This window comes from Phyllobates terribilis, unplaced genomic scaffold (assembly GCF_046119375.1).
Source record: "Phyllobates terribilis strain yellow unplaced genomic scaffold, ASM4611937v1 Scaffold_13__5_contigs__length_258822181, whole genome shotgun sequence".
Lineage (NCBI taxonomy): Eukaryota > Metazoa > Chordata > Amphibia > Anura > Dendrobatidae > Phyllobates > Phyllobates terribilis.
Window position 1 is genome coordinate 66,563,506 of NW_027362773.1, and position 23,362 is coordinate 66,586,867.

General features: G+C 43.6%; 1 protein-coding gene across 4 annotated transcripts in view; it reads right to left on the reverse strand.

Annotated features, from left to right (window-relative positions):
* Nucleotides 1-23,362, reverse strand: part of WT1 (WT1 transcription factor) — an 89,016-nt gene that overhangs the window by 51,455 nt on the left and 14,199 nt on the right. The window contains exon 4 of one of the 4 annotated variants that reach the window (XM_073659441.1): nt 15,528-15,530. The exons of the other annotated variants lie outside the window; for them this stretch is intronic. Coding sequence (XP_073515542.1) covers nt 15,528-15,530 — 3 coding nt within the window. The remainder of the gene's footprint in view (nt 1-15,527; nt 15,531-23,362) is intronic. 4 annotated transcript variants of the gene reach the window in all.

The window sequence follows — 23,362 nt, forward strand, 5'->3', positions numbered from 1 at the left end:
AGGCCACTCCAACACCTTGACTTTTTGCCTCTTGAACCAGGCCTTGGTTTTCTTGGCTGTGTGCTTTGGGTCGTTGTCTTGTTGGAAGATGAAATTACGACCCATCTTAAGATCCTTGATGGAGGAGCGGAGGTTCTTGGCCAAAATCTCCAGGTAGGCCGTGCTATCCATCTTCCCATGGATGCGGACCAGATGGCCAGGCCCCTTGGCAGAGAAACAGCCCCACAGCATGATGCTGCCACCACCATGCTTGACTGTAGGGATGGTATTCTTGGGGTCGTATGCAGTGCCATCCAGTCTCCAAACGTCACGTGTGTGGTTGGCACCAAAGGTCTCATCAGACCATAGAACCTTGAACCAGTCTGTCTCAGAGTCCTCCAAGTGATCATGAGCAAACTGTAGACGAGCCTTGACATGACGCTTTGAAAGTAAAGGTACCTTACGGGCTCGTCTGGAACGGAGACCATTGCGGTGGAGTACGTTACTTATGGTATTGACTGAAACCAATGTCCCCACTGCCATGAGATCTTCCCGGAGCTCCTTCCTTGTTGTCCTTGGGTTAGCCTTGACTCTTCGGACAAGCCTGGCCTCGGCACGGGAGGACACTTTCAAAGGCTGTCCTGGCCGTGGAAGGCTAACAGTAGTTCCATAAGCCTTCCACTTACGGATGATGCTCCCAACAGTGGAGACAGGTAGGCCCAACTCCTTGGAAAGGGTTTTGTACCCCTTGCCAGCCTTGTGACCCTCCACGATCTTGTCTCTGATGGCCTTGGAATGCTCCTTTGTCTTTCCCATGTTGACCATGTCTGAGTGCTGTTCACAAGTTTGGGGAGGGTCTTAAATAGTCAGAAAAGGCTGGTAAAAGAGATCTTTAATCCACACATGTGAAGCTCGTTATTCTTGGTGCCAACTACTTCTTAATACTTTAGGTGGACCAAACAGAATTCTTGTGGTTTGAGGGGTTGAATAATAAATGACACTCTGAATTAACTTTTAACGTTTTAAAAAAAAAAAAAAAAAAATTGCTGCAGTGCATTTCCCACTTCCAGGCTGATCTACAGTACAAATGTCACAATGCCAAGTTAATTCCGCATGTGTCAACCAGCTAAATCTGCAGGGGGTTGAATACTACTTGTAGGCACTGTATATGTACATATACCGTATTTTTCGGACCATAAGACGCACTTTTTTCCCCCAATATTTGGGAGGAAAATGGGGGGTGCGTCTTATGGTCCAAACATTACCTGTAATGGTGGTAAAGTGGGATCGCAGGGCCCTCCAGGAACGCGGTGGTTGTAGCGGCGGCGGCGTCATCAGTGGCAGCAGAGGTGAACGGTTGGGGCCGGCAACTGTGCCTGGCCGGTACTGGGGCTGGGGCCAGTGTCGGGCTGTGAGCGGCGTGCGGCCTGCGCAGGTTTCCGGTGTGCGCGACCAACTTCCTAGAGCTCTGATCTACAGGAAAATGGCCGCCCGAGCCGGCGCATGCGCGGACCGGTAGCTCCGACGGCCATTTTCCTGTAGATCACAGCTCTAGGAAGATGGCCGCGCACACCGGAAACCTGTGCAGGCCGCACTGCTTCGCCACTCACAGCCCAGCACCGACCGCAGCCCGGTACAGGCCCCAGCCCGAGGCCCCGACCCCAGCCTCAGCCCGAGACCCCGGCCTCAGCCAGAGGCACCAGCCCCAGCCAGAGACCTCAGCCCTAGCCAGAGGCCCCACCTCGGCCTTGGCCCCAGCCCCAGCCAGGGGCCTCGGCCCCAGCCAGAGGCCCCGGCTTCGACCTCAACCCCAGCCCAAGCCAGAGGCCCCGGCCTCGGCCTTGGCCCCAGCCAGAGGCCTCGGCCCCAGCCAGAGGCCCCGGCCTTGGCCTTGGCCCCAGCCCCAGCCAAAGGATTCGGCCCCAGCCTCAGCCAGAGGCCTCGGCCCCAGCCCCGGCCAGAGGCCCCGGCCAGAGTCCTCCGCACAGGAACCAGCCAGGCTAAGGGCCTCAGCCAGGCACAGGCCCCGGCCCGGCACAGGCTCCACAGCATCTGACCTCTTCTGCTGCAGTCGCCAACTTCCTGAGGGACCCTGCCTCCTGTGATCCTCGCTCCACTGCCCCCCAGGTAAGATACCGTACCTATTCTGACTATAAGATGGACCCCCATCTTATAAAAAATATTTCTTTCTATTTTCCACCCCAAAATTTGGGGTGCGTCTTATAGTCCGAAAAATACGGTATATAGTTTTCTCTGTTCAATAATGCCCTTTTGTATATAGTACATACCCCTTATATACTATATACAGTATGTCTGTCTATATATACATATATATAGACATGTGGTAATAAAAGAAAGACAAATTTCAGGTTTAAGACGGTATTCACCTTGTTTAATTGTGTACCTCTATTTCACTATATATGTACTGTTTGTATGAAATCTATATTTTTTTTTTTTTCATTCTACTTGAAAATTTAATAAAAAAAATATTTGAATATAAAAGAAGGACAAATATGTGTCTGTAGTTGATTACTGTATATAGTTGGCATTAAATAACCTGGGTGATATAGAGAAGTATAGCCACATCATTCAGTGCAGCATCTGGCCAGGCAATAAAGGGAATCTGTCAGAAGGATCAACCCTCCTAAGCCGTCAATATGGACACACTTTTAATTATAATAATCTCTGGAGGCAGATTCTCATGCAGATCTATGTCCGGCCCATAGATCTTAACAGCTCATTTACATATGAGAAAAACTTGGATTTCTCTGGAATAAGATTTCAGATCACAGATGTCAAGGGGTCATTTTATTCAGCTTCCTATGATCTACATGCCCGTATAGACGGCTTAGGAGGGTTGATTCTGCTGACATATTCCCTTTAAGCTCACACAATATCCTTCATATCAATTCTAAAATGAGAGACGCTCCTGCAGTTTCCCCATCGTCCCGTGCTGGTCTGTACCATTACATTTAGCAATTCCACAAATTCTTCCTGTAACACAGTGTAATTAATATCTTTGAGACTAGTTTTTTATTAGAAATACCAGCTCAGGATTTTGCAGCAGCAGTTTCTTTTAAACCTGAGCTGACACGTCATTATTAACATGAAATGTTTCTTCTTTCTTCATGTTCTACTGGGCACTGTTTAACATGTGATGCCATTCTTTTCCAGTTTGTCATTAATTTAAATTGTTAAATATCATTATGTTTCCTTGGAAGAGCACCACCAGAAATGTCACACACAAGCCCACATTTATTAATAAGTTTACACCAGTTTGGGCATATACTATGTATATGGGCATATACATTGGGCATATACTAATAGTCACAAATCACAGAACGTGCAATATTTGCACAAGTTTTTCTCAGCAGATTTGAAAAGTGCAAAGCAAAAGAGGGCATGGGTAACAGGTAGTGGGGTTAGTCTCCTAATTTTTGACAGATATATTAATTGAGAAAACCAAAAACATGGCACAATTTTAATACAAATTTATATCTGTTTAAAGAAGCCTTTTTAATTTTCAAATTTTTAGACCATTTCAATAGTACTGAATCTATTAAGGCACACTCTGATAAATTTCATACACTTTATATTTTCTCTTAGAGTGGCATGAGAAAAATCAGTCTGTGAGTCTTGAACAGTTTCACTACTTGGTGCTGTTTTAAATACTAAAAGAACCAGTACAGACTTTGGACACCTAAGAGGTTCCAGAGGCATCACTATGCCCAAATGCTAAATCTGTCATTCTCCCCATGTACTATGTGCTATTTAGAATACTAATGTCTTCTTCTGTGGCAAAAGGCTGCACAACCTCTCAGATGCCTGAGTTTGGTTGTGACTGTATCTTTGAAACTTCTACACTTACTCCCCTATATTGTGATCATAGGCAGATTTTAATGAAGGAAATCAAGAATACTGCCCGGGGGCACAAGGCTCCGGGGAGGGGAGGTGGCCATGTCCAGATTGGCCTCATTATAATGGTGGCACACATTTCTGGACAGGGAGTTTTCCTGAAGCTCCGCTGCCAGCAATACAGAATGGAAGCGCAGCTCCAGGGAAGCTCCAGTCGCCTTTTCTGTGACATCATCACACAAGTGACGCGCCCCCTGGGCCGTGGGGTACTCGGTAGCCGGGCTGGTCGATGCTGGGGGATGTCACAGTGGCAGTGACCCGGTCCGTGACCCAGGGTGGTCAATAAAAGGGGATTTATAGTTTTTATAGTTTAATGTTCGTGACGCCACCTGTGGAATGCCGCTAAAGGGAGCCGCCGCTGCGGAGCAGGTCCTCTGGAGCTGTTGGTAATGCAGCAGAGTTGGTTCAGCTCTCCACAGGTAGACCTTAGCTCCAGGGCAGTGTAAATGTAGTATGAGGTAGATGTTGCTGTGCAGTATGGTGCAAGGGGATGATGGCGCAGCAATAATTCACAGAGACAGTGGGGTGCAGTCTTCAGGGTTTACTCACAGTTGTTAAGTTCCTCAGGTTACACTTTCCGGATTATAACCACCCACGTCGTCCTATGTTCACCAAGGAAGGAGTTCAGCAATCCCTCAGATAATTCAGAAGCACATAACGGGACCCCCTTCAGTGTGCCTTTCTCAGTCGTCTTCCTGTGCTGGCTCTCGCCCTCCTGCCCTGCGCCTCACAATCAGTGTCCCAAGCCGGTAGCCTCGGATCTTGTCGGGCGACCTGCAGTCCCCTGGACCCTCTGTGGCCATCTTTTCGGCGATGTAATTGTGGTTGTGGCAACTGCACCCTAAAAGTACAGAAGCCTCCGGTTTCTAGCTGAACGTTGCAATTCTCACTAGTTAGGGGCCGGTCCGCTCTGAGACTTGATCCTTCCACTCCTGGTAGATTCGGGCGCACGGGTGGCCTCCAGCACTTCCCGTACCCCTAGGATCCCCTCTTTCCTTCTTGGAGCCTTCCTTTCTGCTCCTCTCCTCTCTTCTGTCAGTCTCACCTCCTGGGCCTCTCACTAGGCCCGCTCCGCCTGAGCAGCGCTCCTGCAGAGCTCCTGCTCCCACTCACTGTCCTCCTCTGACTGGAACCCTTCTAGATGGTTCCATAACTTCTTATACACCTGCTGAAGTGCTCCCCTAAACTCCTTCCTCCACCCACACCCACTACATGGTTCCCCCTCTCTTGGTTCCCCCCACTCCAGCCAGGGACAGGGCTCAGCAGAGGAGCAGCTCATCTTGCCCCTACTGCTGGTCTAGAGTAGTGTAGTGTTGGATGCAGGTGTTTGGGTCCCGGGCTGTACTCCATCCTTACCTGAGAGTGAGGTACCACACGTCTGCGTGAGATGCAGTACCTCTGTGGCGACTGAACCCGCAGAGGCGCCACACAAGCATGTATGCGCCAGCCACAAGAAGAAGTGACACCAATTGTGGGGTGGCCCGGTCTCTGCTCACTTATTCTTTGCATACACTGTACAATGACAGTGTGCTCTGTTGTCGGCTTATCACAACTGATAATAGCCGGCAGGAGAGTGCATTGTCACTATGTACTGAGAAGCACAGTGCACAATGACAGGATTCTAGTGAGCATACATAGACATTGACAGACGACACATGCTCAGTAGAGCAGGGACCAGCCAAACCCTTGCAACACAGGTCACTGATGATGCTTTATTTTAGGGAGGAGGCAGAGGTTCTGGCAGTGACCATAGCCTCTGCCCCCGGATGACGCTTCGGTTGAGTATCCCTGGGGTGGACTCCGGTGGTTCCTGCAGCACCACGGTCCCTGATTGTCTTAGGTAAATTTTCTTATACCTTATGGATTGTCATTAATTCAGGATAAACCTTTAGGTGATCTCTAGGTGCTATGCTATACACGTACTGAGTATACAGGGAGCTGAATGTAATACCTTAAATGCATAGTGATCATGATTGTGGCCCTTCTATATACATGTTATGATTAGTTCTGCCGTGTGCTTCAGTGTTGTCCACCAGTGCATCTTTTTATATGTACCCTATCTACCTCACCTGCATCAATAAAGTATTTTGTTATATTTACAAATTTTAGTATGGCTCATCTTCTTTTGGCCATCTGCCTTCCTTCCCCTGTTATATAACATGATGAACCAATCATATATTTAGTCCTAGGTAAACAGTACTAAATATGGGTTACAATATCCTGATGATTACATTGAGTGTACTGTTTTTTTCTGAAAGCTCCCTATATTGGGTTGAGTATCCCAGCATGCATGAAGCAGTTAGTGTAGTGAGGGAGCAGTAGGGAATTTTTAATTAAAATATATTTGAAAAAAAGATTAGATTATTATTATAATTTATTATTATGCCATTTATTCCATGGCGCTTTACATGTGAAAGGGGCATACGTAAGAAAAAAAAAGTACAATAATCTTGAACAATACACTGACTGGTACAAAAGGAGAGAGGACCCTGCCCGCAAGGCCTCACAATCTACAAGGAATGGGTGAGGATACAGTAGATGAGGGTAGAGCTGGTCGTGCAGAGGTATGGTGGAACGAGGGTTACTGCAGGTTGTAGGTTTGTAGGAAGAGGTAGGTTTAAGGTTCCTGTTGAAGGTTTCCACAGTAGGCAAGAGTCTGATATGTTGTGGTAGAGAGTTTCAGAGTAGGGGGATGCACGGGAGAAGTGTGGCGCCCCTGCGGGTTCAGTCGCCACAGAGGTACTGCATCCGTGGTGCATCACTCTCTGGTAAAGAAAGGGTACAGCCCGGGACCCCAACACCTGCATCCAACACTACACTGCTCCAGGCTGGCTGGAAGGGCAAGATGCACTACGTTCTGCTGAGCCCTGTCCCTGGCTGGAGTGGGGGGAACCAGAGTGAGGGGGAACCAAGTAGTGGGTGTGGGTGGAGGAAGGAGTTTAGGGGAGCATTTGTTAGGAGTATAAATAGGGGATCCATCTTAGTTAGAGGGAGTGAAAAGTAGGGGTACGGAAGGAGCAGGAAGCCACCCGTATGCTCTAATCTGTCAAGTGTCAGAGGGACCAGGCCGCAAGAAGGGAACCGGTCCCTGGGCTAGTTGTGTCGCTTCAAGTCTCGGCTAGGAAACCGGAGGCTTCTGACTTTTATGGTGCAGTTGCCATACTCGCATCAAAGTAGCCAAGAAAGGTAGCCGGGTAGGATCAGGGAACTCCAGGTGACCCTGAAGGATACGAGGACGCCATCTTGGGACTCAGTTTGTGAGGCGCAGGGCAGGAGGGAGAGACCCAGCGCGGAAAGTCGGCTGAGGAAAGGAACATATAGAAAGGGGGTCCCGATAAGTACTCTCGAATTGCCGGAGGGACTTCTGAACCCCTGCTTGGTGAACGCAGCGCGACGTGGGAAGCACTAACCTGTACAGTGTACCTGAGGAATCTAAAAAGAACTGTGAGTAAAATCGGACGACTGCACTCCACTGTCTCTGTCTGTTATTGCCGCTGCGCCATCATCCCTCCTACGTTACAACGCCCTGAATCCCTTCCATCAACCATGCCCCGGGGGCCCGCTCCACCTGTGGGGAGCAGAAACATCCCAGCTGCCATCCCATCACCCCCCAGAGGTCTGCAGCAGCACTAGTAACCATTACCAGAAACCACAGGTGGTGTCACGAGACAAACTGTTAACAAAACCCCTTTTAAAGAGTGACCCAGAGGACGAGCCCGGGAGCCGACTGCCGTGATATCCTACAAAGAAGATAAACGCCCGGGTACCGAGTCTCCCCCATATATCCCCCTGGGCGAGTCAGAAGTCTTGTATGCGATTGTGGGAAGAGGAGATAAGAGGGGAGCAGAGAAGGAGAACTTGGGAGGATCGGAGGTTGCATGCAGGTAAGTACCAGGAGACTAGGTCACAGATGTATGGAGGAGACAGGTTGTGGATGGCTTTGTATGTCATGGTTAGGATTTTGAACTGGAGTCCATAGCCAATGAGAAGACAGTGAAGGGATTGACAGAGAGTAGAGAGGCTGGGGAATAGAGGGCAGACAGGTCGATTAGTCAGGCTGCAGAGTTTAACATAGATTGGAGGGGTGCAAGAGTGTTAGAAGGGAGGCCACAAAGCAGGAGGTTGCAGTAGTCAAGGTGGGAGATGATGAAGGCACGCACTAGTGTTTTTGCAAATTCTTGATTAAGGAATGTGCGGATGCGGGAAATATTTTTGAGTTGGAGTCGGCAGGAAGTGGAAAGGGCTTCAATATGTTGTTTGAAGGAGAGATCAGAGTCAAGGGTTAACCCCAGGCAGCGAGCTTGCGGCACTGGGGAAAGTGAACAACCATTGACTTTTATGGATAGATCTGTTGGGGGCATATTAAGTGAGATGTGGGAAAAATTATGAATTCTGTTTTATCTATGTTAAGCTTGAGAAATCTAGCTGAGAAGAAAGATGAAATAGTGGACAGACATTGTGGGATTCTGGGTAGCTAAGAGGTGATATCAGGTCCAGAGAGGTAGATCTGTGTGTCATCAGCATAGAGGTGGTACTGGAAGCCGTGAGACTCTATGAGCTTTCCCAGGCCGAAGGTGTAAATGGAGAAGAGCAGGGATCCTAGAACTGAACCTTGGGGGATACGAACAGATAGAGGGCGAGATGAGGAGGTGGTTTGTGAATGGTAGACACTGAATGTCCATTCTGTTACATATGGAGAGATCCAAGATAGGGCCAAGTCTGTGATGCCAAGAGATGAGAGAATCTGTAGTAAGAGGGAATGGTCCACTATGTCGAAGGCAGAGGACAGATCCAGAAGGAGGACAGAATAGCGTTGCTTGGATTTGGCAGTAAGTAGGTCGTTGGGGACTTTAGTCAGGGCAGTTTCAGAGGAATGATGAGGTCAGAAGAAAGATTGTAAGCGGTTAAAGTGGGAGCAGGAGGAGAGGTGGGGGGACAGTTCAAGATGTTTATGTTGTTCCAGTAGTTTTGAGGCATTGGAGAGAGGATGGGTCAAGGGAGGGCTTTTTGAGGATGGGTGTGATCGAGGCATGTTTGAATCAAGAGATGAAAATACCAGTTATTAGTGACAGATTGAAGAGATGGGTTAGCGTTGCGATGAAGACTGGGGTGAGGTTTGAGATGAGTTGGGGCGAGATCGAGTGGAGTGCACTGGTGGTGAGATGTGATCTGGAGAGTAGAGAGAAAAGTTGATCTTCCGTAATGGCGGAGAAGCTGGTTTTGGAGGAGGAGGGCTTAGTAGTTATGAGGAGGTGATATAGATGTTGTTACATCTCATTGGACATGATTGCACACTGGTGTGCACCACCACTAAATTATAGAAACCTCAAGGGGGGGTAAAGAGAAAGGAAAGAGTGTACAGTACAGACCAAAAGTTTGGACACACCTTCTCATTTAAAGATTTTTCTGTATTTTCATGACTATGAAAATTTTACATTCACACTGAAGGCATCAAAACTATGAATTAACACATGTGGAATTATATACTTAACAAAAAAGTGTGAAACAACTGATAATATGTCTTATATTCTAGGTTCTTCAAAGTAGCCACCTTTTGCTTTGATGACTGCTTTGCACCCTCTTGGCATTCTCTTGATGAGCTTCAAGAGGTAGCCACCGGAAATGCTTTTCACTTCACAGGTGTGCCCTGTCAGGTTTAATAAGTGGGATTTCTTGCCTTATAAATGGGGTTGGTACCATCAGTTGTGTTGTGCAGAAGTCTGGTGGATACACAGCTGATAGTCCTACTGAATAGAATGTTAGAATTTGTATTATGGCAAGAAAAAAGCAGCTAAGTAAAGAAAAACGAGTGGCCATCATTACTTTAAGAAATGAAGGTCAGTGAGTCCGAAAAATTGGGAAAACTTTGAAAGTGTCCCCAAGTGCAGTTGAAAAAACCATCAAGCGCTACAAAGAAACTGGCTCACATGAGGACCGCCCCAGGAAAGGAAGACCAAGAGTCACCTCTGCTTCTGAGGATAAGTTTATCTGAGTCACCAGCCTCAGAAATCGCAAGTTAACAGCAGCTCAGATTAGAGACCAGGTTAATGCCACGCAGAGTTCTAGCAGCAGACACATCTCTTCAACAACTGTTAAGAGGAGACTTTGTGCAGCAGGCCTTCATGGTAAAATAGCTGCTAGGAAACCACTGCTAAGGACAGGCAATAAGCAGAAGAGACTTGTTTGGGCTAAAGAACACAAGGAATGGACATTAGACCAGTGGAAATCTGTGCTTTGGTCTGATGAGTCAAAATTTGAGATCTTTGGTTCCAACCACCGTGTCTTTGTGCGACGCAGAAAAGGTGAACGGATGGACTCTACATGCCTGGTTCCCACCGTGAAGCATGAATGAGGAGGTGTGATGGTGTGGGGGTGCTTTGCTGGTGACACTGTTGGGGATTTATTCAAAATTGAAGCCATACTGAACAAGCATGGCTACCACAGCATCTTGCAGCGGCATGCTATTCCATCCGGTTTGCGTTTAGTTGGACCATCATTTATTTTTCAACAGGACAATGACCCCAAACACACCTCCAGGCTGTGTAAAGGCTATTTGACCAAGAAGGAGAGTGATGGGGTGCTACACCAGATGACTTGGCCTCCACAGTCACCAGACCTGAACCCAATCGAGATGGTTTGGGGTGAGCTGGACCACAGAGTGAAGGCAAAAGGGCCAACAAGTGCTCTGGGAACTCCTTCAAGATTGTTGGAAGACCATTTCCGGTGACTACCTCTTGAAGCTCATCAAGAGAATGCCAAGAGTGTGCAAAGCAGTCAACAAAGCAAAAGGTGGCTACCTTGAAGAACCTAGAATACAAGACATATTTTCAGTTGTTTCACACTTTTTTGTGTATATAATTCCACATGTGTTAATTCATAGTTTTGATGCCATCAGTGTAAATGTACAATTTTCATAGTCATGAAAAAACAGAAAAATCTTTAAATGAGAAGGTGTGTCTAAACTTTTGGTCTGTATTGTATATAAAATATAACTTTTATTATTAATTATTATAAAAATCATATAGCTTCCATCTATGATCAGCAACCCTGGAAGCCAGCCTCAGTTTTTTAATCAGGCTCGAGTGGCGGGGTTGCCTGTGATTGCTTTGGTATGTGTGAGGGGGCAACCGATTCAAGAGCTGCAGCTGCTGTAGTGTTATAAGAAGCGGCAGCCGCATCTGCAGTGTGTAAGGAACTTATGTCTGCAAGAGAGAGAAGGGATTCAGAGAGTGAGTGTAAATCAAGGTGTTTGAGATCTCCACGATGGTATGCAAGTTTGTGGAGTGGGGATTATGCACCTGGAAAGGAGAGGTAAGGGAATGTAAGTAGGTTGTGGTCAGACAGAGGGAGAGATGAGTTAGAGAGGTTACATAAGGAACAGAGGCGGGTGACGATGTGTGACCCTCTTTGGGAGTTGCTGACAGTGACAGTGAGAGATAGCAGCTTAGAGACAGATGAGTGAAAAATGTCAATGGGAATGTTGAAGTCACCCATGAGGATAGTGGAGATGAAAGCGGAAAGGTAATGAAGCATCCAGGTGGTGAAGTTATCAAAAAAAGGTGGTGTTGGCCCTGGGGGCATTAAATGACAGCCAGTTGGAGGTTGGAGGGGGAGTAGATGCACACAGAGTGCACCTCAAAAGAAGGGAGAATAATGAAGGGTGGCAATGGGATTTGGGTGAAAGAGCAGTTATCTGACAGGAGAAAACCTACTCCAACACCATGTTTGCTGCTGGGGCTGGGGTGTGTGAAAAGATGGAATCCACTGTACAAAAGTGCAGCTGGAGAGGCTGTGTCAGAGCAGGTGAGTAAACCTGAAGCAGAAGAAAAAAAAAACCTTTAAAAATACTCTTTATTAAATATATTAAAAATACTAATATACCACCACATGGATGAACAAACAATGAAAATAAATAGAAAATCAATCATAAGTCAGTGGGGACAATAGGTGATCTATTAGGTCCCTGACAGGGCCCTCGCTTTGGCACCCTACTTGATAAACAAGATTGGCGCCCCCGCACCACGTAGGCTGACCCTATTGGTCCCTACTTAGCCCTATATATAGCGTCTACTTATATGAACAATAGCTAGAGTGTGGTGTCACTTAATATACCAAAATATTATACCTTTATCAGATATGAAAGAGATAATGTATATATGATAAGCAGCAATTTATCTCTTGGGGCCTAATTCTGGCCCTAATCAGGTCCCTGCCTGACAGCAGATGTATAACCCTACTGTTTCTTGGTTCCCCCGCTCATCGTTGACTAGCCCTATATATTAAGCTTCCCTGCAGTGCACAAGGGATTATCAGGGTAGAATAGATAGATAAAGATAGTGAATATAGTACCACTATAAGTGACACCACATCCCCCTTCACATTAGCCATACGAAATATACGGGTGGAGGTATATAACAAACAGGAGGACGCTTATGAATTTATAGGGTAAACAGTTGATCCAGGACAAAAAACACGAACAAATATAGAATACTAAGTAGTTATTGCAGCTTACAATCAGAGATCAATTATTCAATTTATATCTATATTGCATATCCATAATAGGACACCCGTTGCACAGTTGCACCATAACATAAAGTCTCCCTCAATTTTATAATGACAAGAAAGGTTGTACATATCTTGTTAATTCTCCAAAATAAAACCCGATGCGTCCCCCCCTCCTTGGTTAGGGGTTCATCAGGGGATAGCAGTAGGAGGATGGAGGTGCATCAGTGCATCAGTGTGCACCCTAAAGGCGAGCAGGGGACTCAGTGGAACGCTGAAAGTGCAGCAGGAGAGGCCGTGTCAGACGAGGTGAGCCAGGTTTTGGTGAAGTAGAGAAAGGAAAGTTTGTTAGTAATGAAAAGATCATGGATGTAGCAAAGTTTGTTGCAGACAGAGCGAGCGTTCCATAGAGCTCCTGTTAGTGAGGCTGGGCGGATGGGTATAAAGTTAGAAAGGTTGTGGAAATTTGTGATAGATTGTGGATGAGAGATAGAAGTGATTGTGGGGATGTGGTGAGGAGGACCAGGATTTGGAGAGATATCGCCGGCAGAGAAGAGGAGCAGAGAAAGTGTAAGTAGATGACATTATGACATTAAATAGCATCCCCTAATGTAATATATAGCGCCATCTCATATTATTTAGTATCCCCTTTTGGTATATATAGCGCCATCCCGTATTATATAGCGTCCTCTTGTTTATAGTATCCTGTATTATGTATAGCGCTATGTTATCTATAGAGCTGTACATAAGGGGAAATGTCTCTATCATTTTGCATCTGCAGATGTGCACCAGAGAACTTGTGTGTTAATCACTTGACCTATGATCTCTTGAGGGAATCATGTGGCATATCACGTGATACATCAAGTGCTGGGGAGGAATGCCCTCTAAACTGCCCGGGGCCAAGGCTACTCTTAATCTGCCCCTGATTGAGATATATTAGATTCACCAGAGAAAACAACATACTGTATGCATGTTACCTTAAACGTCATCATCATAAACTCATTGTAATTTCACATATAGGCCTTTCTAAAAAAAAAGGATCAAAGGAATTAACAACCAATGGTCAGTTATGTAAGAAATTGGGCCCTTTTGGCTTATTTGTCCAAGTTTTATGGATTTGAAAATTTACTTTAAGAACATATAACTACTTTAATAGTGATATAGATAGATAGATAGATGATAGATAGATAGATAGATAGATGATAGATAGATAGATAATAGATAGATATATAATAGATAGATAATAGATAGATGATAGATAGATGGATAGATAGATAGATGGATAGATAGATAGATAGATAGATAGATAGATGGATAGATAGATAATAGATAGATATATATATAATAGATAGATAGATAGATGGATAGATAGATAGATAGATAGATAGATAGATAGATAGATAGATAGAATACTAATGTAGAATATTGTCATAAAAATTGAGATAAAATGAAATGATACCATTTTTTTTAATATTCGACAGTAAGACTGTGGAAATTAGAAGCATATGGAGAGTTAAACTTTGGAATGTTTTGGGCTTCTGACAAGTGAAACCCTCCAGCAGTATAAAAGTGACGACAGTTTTACTATACTGCATGATTTTAAATGTAAGATCTGGGCTACCCATTGTTAAACAGAATAATTATCTGGGATCATCTTGGATAAGAATAGACAGAAATAAATGAAGTGTTTTGTATTGTTCTGCAAATTTGGAACTAAATGATGCCTCCGAATGGAACGCATATAAGTCAAAGCTGAAACGAGGACAGCTACATAAACCTGCAGAAATCATTAGGATCATTAGCAACACATTTCTTTCCATATTTCACTAACCCCATGGGTCTGTTGTTAATACCCTCATGGATGGATGGATGGATGGATAGATAGATAGATAGATAGATAGATAGATAGATAGATAGATAGATAGATAGATATTTTAGGATAAAAGCTAAATAGAGGATTGTAATAATAGTGAATGTTCACCATTTCTCTCCATGTTATTATTATTGATATTTAATGCTGCGCAAACCACGGGCAGCATGAATCAGAGCCGAGCTGCATAATTGCACCTAGGTTTGTCTTTTTCTAAGATACCGTGGCGTTTCAGAGAAAAACATAGTTTCAAGAATATATGTATATATATATATATATATATATATATACTGCTCAAAAAAAATAAAGGGAACACTTAAACAACAGAATATAACTCCAAGTAAATCAAACTTCTGTGAAATCAAACTGTCCACTTACGAAGCAACACTGATTGACAATCAATTTCACATGCTGTTGTGCAAATGGAATAGACAATAGATGGAAATTATTGGCAATAAAGGAGTGGTTCTGCAGGCGGGGACCACAGACCACATCTCAGTACCAATGCTTTCTAGCTGATGTTTTGGTCAATTTTGAATGTTGTTTGTGCATTCACACTAATGGTAGCATGAGATGGACTCTACAACCCACAGAAGTTGCTCAGGTAGTGCAGCTCATCCTGGAAGGTACAGTACAGACCACAAGTTTGGACACACCTTCTCATTTAAAGATTTTTCTGTATTTTCATGACTTTGAAAATTGTACATTCACACTGAAGGCATCAAAACTATGAATTAACACATGTGGAATTATATACTTAACAAAAAAGTGTGAAACAAGCGAAAATATGTCTTATATTCTAGGTTCTTCAAAGTAGCCACCATTTGCTTTGATGACTGCTTTGCACACTCTTGGCATTCTCTTGATGAGCTTCAAGAGGTAGTCACCGGAAATGGTCTTCCAACAATCTTGAAGGAGTTCCCAGAGATGCTTAGCACTTGTTGGCCCTTTTGCCTTCACTCTCGGTCCAGCTCACCCCAAACCGTCTCGATTGGGTTCAGGTCTGGTGACTGTGGAGGCCAAGTCATCTGACGTAGGACCCCATCACTCTCCTTCTTGGTCAGATAGCCTTTACACAGCCTGGAGGTGTGTTTGGGGTGATTGTCCTGTTGAAAAATAAATGATGGTCCAACTAAACGCAAACCGGATGGAATAGCATGCCGCTGCAAGATGCTGTGGTAGCCATGCTGGTTCAGTATGCCTTCAATTTTGAATAAATCCCCAACAGTGTCACCAGCAAAGCACCCCCACACCATCACACCTACTCCTCCATGCTTCACGGTGGGAACCAGGCATGTAGAGTCCATCCGTTCACCTTTTCTGCGTCGCACAAAGACACGGTGGTTGGAACCAAAGATCTCAAAATTGGACTCATCAGACCAAAGCACAGATTTCCACTGGTCTAATGTCCATTCCTTGTGTTCTTTAGCCCAAATTTGTCTCTTCTGCTTGTTGCCTGTCCTTAGCAGTGGTTTCCTAGCAGCTATTTTACCATGAAGGCCTGCTGCACAAAGTCTCCTCTTAACAGTTGTTGTAGAGATGTGTCTGCTGCTAGAACTCTGTGTGGCACTGACCTGGTCTCTAATCTGAGCTGCTGTTAACCTGCGATTTCTGAGGCTGGTGACTCGGATAAACTTATCCTCAGAAGCAGAGGTGACTCTTGGTCTTCCTTTCCTGGGGTGGTCCTCATGTGAGCCAGTTTCTTTGTAGCGCTTGATGGTTTTTGCAACTGCACTTGGGGACACTTTCAAAGTTTGCCCAATTTTTCGGACTGACTGACCTTCATTTCTTAAAGTAATGATGGCCACTCATTTTTCTTTACTTAGCTGCTTTTTTCTTGCCATAATACAAATTCTAACAGTCTATTCAGTAGGACTATCAGCTGTGTATCCACCAGACTTCTGCACAACACAACTGATGGTCCCAACCCCATTTATAAGGCAAGAAATCCCACTTATTAAACCTGACAGGGCACACCTGTGAAGTGAAAACCATTTCCGGTGACTACCTCTTGAAGCTCATCAAGAGAATGCCAAGAGTGTGCAAAGCAGTCATCAAAGCAAAAGGTGGCTACTTTGAAGAACCTAGAATATAAGACATATTTTCAGTTGTTTCACACTTTTTTGTTAAGTATATAATTCCACATGTGTTAATTCATAGTTTTGATGCCTTCAGTGTGAATGTACAATTTTCAAAGTCATGAAAATACAGAAAAATCTTTAAATGGGAAGGTGTGTCCAAACTTGTGGTCTGTACTGTACATCAATGCGAGCAGTGGCAAGAAGGTTTGCTGTGTCTGTCAGCGTAGTGTCCAGACTGGAGTCGCTACCAGGAGACAGGCCAGTACACCAGGAGATGTGGAGGGGGCTGTAGGAGGGCAACAACCCAGCAGCAGGACCACTACCTCCGCCTTTGTGCAAGGAGGAACAGGAGGAGCACAGCCAGAGCCCTGCAAAATGACCTCCAGCAGGCCACAAATGTTCATGTGTCTGCACAAACGGTTAGAAACCGACTCCATGAGGGTGGTATGAGGGCCCGACGTCCACAGATGGGGGTTGTGCTCACAGCCCAACACCGTGCAGGATGCTTGGCATTTGCCACAGAACACCAGGATTGGCAAAGTCGTCACTGGCGCCCTGTGCTCTTCACAGTTGAAAGCAGGTTCACAATGATGCACATGTGACAGACGTGACAGAGTCTGGAGACGCCGTGGAGAGCGATCTGCTGCCTGCAACATCCTTCAGCATGACCGGTTTGGCAGTGGGTCAGTAATGCTGTGGGGTAGCATTTCTTTGGAGGGCCGCACAGCCCTCCATGTGCTCGCCAGAGGTAGCCTGACTGCCATTAGGTACCGAGATGAGATCCTCAGACCCCTTGTGAGACCATATGCTGGTGTGGTTGGTCCTCGGTTCCTCCTAATGCAGGACAATGCCAGACCTCATGTGGCTGGAGTGTGTCAACAGTTCCTGCTAGATTAAGTCATTGAAGCTATGGACTGGCCCACCCGTTCCCCAGACCTGAATCCGATTGAGCACATCTGGGACATCATGTCTCGCTCCATCCACCAACGTCACGTTGCACCACAGACTGTCCAGGAGTTGGCGGATGCTTTAGTTCAGGCTGGGAAGGAGATCCCACAGGAGACTATCTGCAACCTCATCAGGAGCATGCCCAGGCGTTGTAGAGAGGTCATACTGGCACGTGGAGGCCACACACAATACTGAGCCTCATTTTGACTTGTTTTAAGGACATTACATCAAAGTTGGATCAGCCTGTAGTGTGTTTTTCCACTTTAATTTTGGGGGTGACTCCAAATCCAGGCCTCCATTGGTTAATAAATTTGATTTCCATTGATGATATTTGTGTGATTTTGTTGTCAGCACATTCAACTTTGTACAGAACAAAGTATTCAATGAGAATATTTCATTCATTCAGATCTAGAATGTGTTATTTGAGTGTTCCCTTTATTTTTTGAGCAGTGTATATATATATTAACTGATCATGCACATGAATTTCGCTGTAGAACCACAAGCAATCTTAACCTAAATCCTGGGCACTAGGGACTAGTTGTGAATATCTAATTCTCAACTGAATCTAATCCTTGTGTCAATTTCCATGCAGAAAATTCCTGCAGAATATGGAGGAGATTTGTTAATATCTTATCCACTAGTCTGCTACTGTACTGAGTGCAAATCCACAGCAATACCATCTAATCTGAATTCACCATGAGGCTAGAGTCACACGAGCGTAGATTCTCTCATCCAAGAGAATCGGGTCGATTATACAAATCACACTCTGATCAGAGTTTGATCCAAGTATCAGTATAGAGTGCTCCGATTCTCTCAGATGCAGAGAAGATGGAGAAAAAAATTTCTCCATCTTCTCCATTCTGTCAGTTCATGGAAATCAGACTGTACTCAGATGACATCTGAGTTCAATCCAATGTTTTCCATGGACTCAGTGACTTACATGGCAGAGTGCGATCCGAATATTGGATCAAACTCGAGCTTGTTTCGATATTGGGCGATAAGGGCTTGTGTAGGTGACCATATTTTGGGGGCCGTGCACATGTCCGATTTTTTCCTCGGACAGAGGTCGGATCACATTCGGCCATGCAAGTAAATTTTTTTCTCCATCTTCTCCTCATCCGAGAGGATCACACTGTGCTGACACTTGGAGCAGAGTGTGATTAGAGTGTGATTTGCATAATCGACATGATTCTCTCAGATGAGAAACTCTATGCTCATGTGACCCTAGCCTTACTTGTACCAACTAAGAGTGAATTCACTTTGGATGGAGCCATCTGAAAATTCAAGCACAGTCATGGGCTTATGGCTTTATGTTATTGTGTAAAAATAGTTTCCATTCAGTTGTGTCTAAAAATAATCTGTTATCAAAACCCTGCAAGCACATTTCTTCTCTACTGCTAAATGCGTAGAAAGATTGAATTGGATTAATGTACTTTGGAGAAGAATAAAAGGAAACCAAGTCCAAGTGAAAAAAAGAAACTTTAAAGGAACTCAGTAGTAGATCATTCTGAGTTTGTTTTGGCCTGCAGAGTAAGGATGACGAGTTCTTGACCCCTGCAGTGGATGAAGCTTTAATCTACACTGCAACTCCTCCAATCTTCAGACCCTGGAGGTGAGACTCCTGTGGCTGGGACAGCTTATTCACTGTCCGAGAGGCCAGCAATGGGCTAGGTTCAACAACTGAAAGCTAAGTGTATAGATAGCAGAATACTTGGCTACAAATCATAATAGTGATGATGAATAAAAATAATTATTATTATTAACCAATTTATATACAATGTAATAACAATGGCAGAAAATGTATGTTACTTTAGTAGGATACCTATAAAAGTCCTACACAGAGGGTGCATGCATTAAGCATCATCATAGGTAAAGTTTTAGTCTATCATTTTCTCCAGTGAGTGATGAAGCCATGGTAAGGCTGGGTTCACATGTGTCCATTGCTTCCAACTCAGTATTTTTAACCTGATGCAAAAAAAGTGGATCAGAACTTAAGGCAAATCTAAAGTAAAACTGCATCAGTTGCCTTTAGGCTTTTTTTACCATTAACTCCCTGGCGTTGGTTCAGGGCAGGATCCCATTATTACATGAAATGTTATGATCAGGCAACCAGACTGGCTAAAAACTGATGAACTGGACTGGTGTTAACAATCCCACTGCAAACAATGGGATCAGTTCCACCATTAGTTTCTATCCGATGTTTTTGTTAAATACCAGATGTAAACTAAAACACAAAGCAGGATATACACTGACCCAACCTAAGAAATGGAAACCCTGAATTTTACTTTTTCTTTCTTTAAGGATGCAGCTCACAGGAGATTGGAGTATTCTTCAATCTGGGTCATTGCAGCAGGTGGTGACTGCCCGTGCCCTTTTTATCATAGAATCATAGAATGTTAGATATGGAAGGGACCTCCAGGGTCATCGTGTCCAACTCCCTGCTCAATGCAGGATTCACTAAACCATCTCACACAGACATCTGTCCAGCCTCTGTTTGAAGACTTCCATTGAAGGAGAACTCGCCACCTCTCGTTGGAGCCTGTTCCACTCATTGATCACCTTCACCTTCACAAAGTTTTTTCTAATATCTAATCTGTATCTTCTCCCTTTCAGTTTCATCCCATTGCTGCTTGTGTTTCCATGTGCAAATGAGAATAAGGATGATCCTTCTACACTGTGACATGCCTTCATATATTTGTAGACTGCTATTAAGTTTCCTCTTAGCCTTCTTTTTTGCAAGCTAAATATTCCTAGATACTTTAACTGTTCCTTGTAGGACATAGTTTGCAGTCCGCTCACCATCCTGGTAGCTCTTCTCACAATGTATAGCACAGAACATTTATGACAGGAGCAGTAAAGGGTTCAACTGTACATCCACTTTAAGTAATAGGCCTGGAATTACTTTGCAAAGAACAATTCTGTTTAGTGAAACATTTTTATGTCTCTAAAAGTTGTCTGATTTAGATAACTCCTATCCATATCAACTGTGAGTGATAGAAATTAATATAGAATCTTCTCTGAACAAGACCAACCCCATCAGTCAGAGTGAAGAGTCAATATAAGAACAGCTTCCATTGTGGAGTACCACATGGGCATAACTGCCCAGGTAAAAGGCAAGGCATAGCAACTGGGAAGAGACCCAGTCTATGAGAAAGACCTATTTCCACCGTTAAAATAGCCTCCGTGCTAAGTAAGAAAGCATTATTTAGTGAGAGGGTTGCAAGAATGTTTTATAATGCAGAGAACGGAATGCCAAGTGGGAGAGGAAGGGAGGAAAAGACCAATGGGACAGAGCAATGACCATTGGTCCTGCTGATCATAACCTTTCCATTTCTTGACCTTAGTCATCACTGATGATGGTCACTGCAGATGGGGTCCTGTAAGTTTTGCTCTGGATCTTGATTGTTACTTGTTAGACAAATGGAACCTATGCAATACACAAATGGTTTTGGGTTTTAATTGGCACCAAGTAATGGTTCATTTCCCCCAGTAGTTTTAGAACTAAACAGTTTGGTAATTTAATTGGTTACTTGTGTACTTTCCTTATTTCATTTACATTCATTTTATCTCACATCCCCTGCTATTCTCTGATGTCCTTACCCACCGAACATCTATAGTAAATGTCACTCCTTTCGTGAAATACACTATGGCTGATAATATACAGCCCAATCCAGTACACCATTCCCTACAGCCAAACATTTCTAATGCATGTGGTTACCACCTGATATCATTTTATGTTGCTATGACATGGATCAGTACAAGGGCATACATAGAATAGAAGTAGTCTGGCACCTTCTAGGGGGGCCTGGAGAGGGAGGACTCAGTCTTGGATGGCCCCAACCTCTTTACTATTAGGTAACAAGAATTTATGAAAGCTGGACATGGATAGTGACATTGTCACATCCCTACTACCACTGCTCTCACCAAATAATCCATTAAACACCAGAAATTTAAAAAAAAATTAAATGCTTTGTCCATTCTAAAGCATTATGGGAGTAACGTTCTGTAAAAAAACACATTTTCTTCTACACATGAGACCTATTCTTTCACGTCACGTATTACTAAAGAAAGAAAATGTAGGAAAAGATCTCATGCCAAGACAGAATGCATCAATATTTATTGGATATGGAGTCATCCTAAGGGAAATATGACTTAATTTTCCCCACTGGTTTTATGGTGCAGTTTGTACCAGTCACCAGACAAGTCTTATCAGAGTGATACAGGACTGTATCCAAGTTCACCGAGAGTTGAGAAATGATTTCCTATTCACTGCTGAAATTGTTAGGAAAGGGAATGTGATACTTTAAGTGTGTCTTGAACCTGCACTATATCTTTTCTGCTCTTACAAAAAAGGTGGAAATTCTTCAGAGTTAATTATGATTAAAAGCTGTTCAATAATATTTGGTGAAACTGAAATTTACCAGCAAACACAGCAAAGTCCATTAAAGTCCAATTGATTTAAATGTCTAAATTGTTAATCACTATAGAAAAACACAGACATGCAGTTAAGACTATTGCACAGACAGGTATTGCAGTTAAGAAAAGTTCATGCAACCTTTATTATTGGGTTCTGTTTAATATGGAAGAGTATGAAAGGGCTTTGGGGCAATGTCAAAACTAACTACACATTTCTGATATGAAAAGTTAAAATTTTGAAAAAAAGAGTCAGAATTCAGAATTACAACTTCAGAATTCTAAGAGTAAAATCTGCATTTTGATTTAGGTAAGTTACATCTCAAAATCTGATTCTAGCATAACTCTTTTGTGAAGAGGTCTAAATAAAATTACATAAACTTGTCAGATTTCTAAATTGATTAAGACAATCTCTGGGGAAAAAGTTTGAAAACAGTCTAAAATTGCTCTATTTATTTCAAAATTCTAAGTATATTTATTTACCTAAGAATTCAACATTTTTGTATCTCAGAATACTTTTGCTTCAGTTTTAGTTTTTTCCATCGTCATTTTGCTGTTTTAAGCCCAATGACTTAAAAACAACTTATCACAGGTGAAAAGTGTCCAGTTTTTGCTGTTTATTCCTGCTCTTCCTCTGAACATTCTGATTTTTTTTTTTTTTAGTTTAGTTTAGTTTTTTAAAAATCACCATAGGGTTCCAAAGATCAGGGTCTTTTTATTCAGTGCACCCAATATGCTCATTTTAGGATCTGTACAAGGGGTGTTGCTCACAGGATTATCTGGGGGGGGGGGCTTATTTTTAGGCTTCTTTGCATAGATGCCCTGTGAGTAATGCCCCCCTTGGTAAAGACCATAAAAATTAACATATTAAATGCACTGTATTAAAAGGCCCATCTCTCTGCAACTGTAAACCAGTTAAAAAAAACAATACTCAGGAAAGAGCAAAAACTGGCCACTTTTTGCCTTAAGAATTGAAAATAGAAGCTGTAACACTACAAACAATAGTTCTAGTAAATGTTTCTCTGAGAACATAATAATCAATTAGTAACAAAGTTGTGCCATGACTGTCGGATATTATCATGTCACATTTGTCACGAAAAGTAACCTGGAACCATAAAGAGAAATGGTGAGGAGACAAAAGTACCAACTACAGCTGAAAAGCCACATTTTTCAGTTTACAGATTTACTTTCAGCATTACATCTCAGCCCAGTCTAAAGCCTGTGTCTCAGAAAGGAGATCACCTGCAGGCAACTTTACCTATTAACATACAGCATCGCCTTTCACACTTACATTCAGGCATTCAAGAACAATATCAAATTTCTCTCAAATTAATTTTCTTTCAAATTTTCTTTTAAAAGCACCAAAAAATTTACAAAACTTTTTAACAATTCTATAATGCTAGAGTTGTCCCGGCTTAGACCTTACACGTACAGCAGCATCTGCTCTACAGGGCATAGTAGGTACTAAATGTAGTTGGGGCACCTTGGCAGATGGTGAATTAAAATTTGTAATTGGGAACACTGTCATTTTATTGCCCTTGGTGTGTGGGCCTATGAATGTCACTGAGTAGCACCAATATCTTTCCTGTTTTCTTCTACTGTCAAAAAAAAATAATATATTGAAACAAAACTAACAACTGCAAAAGCTAATATG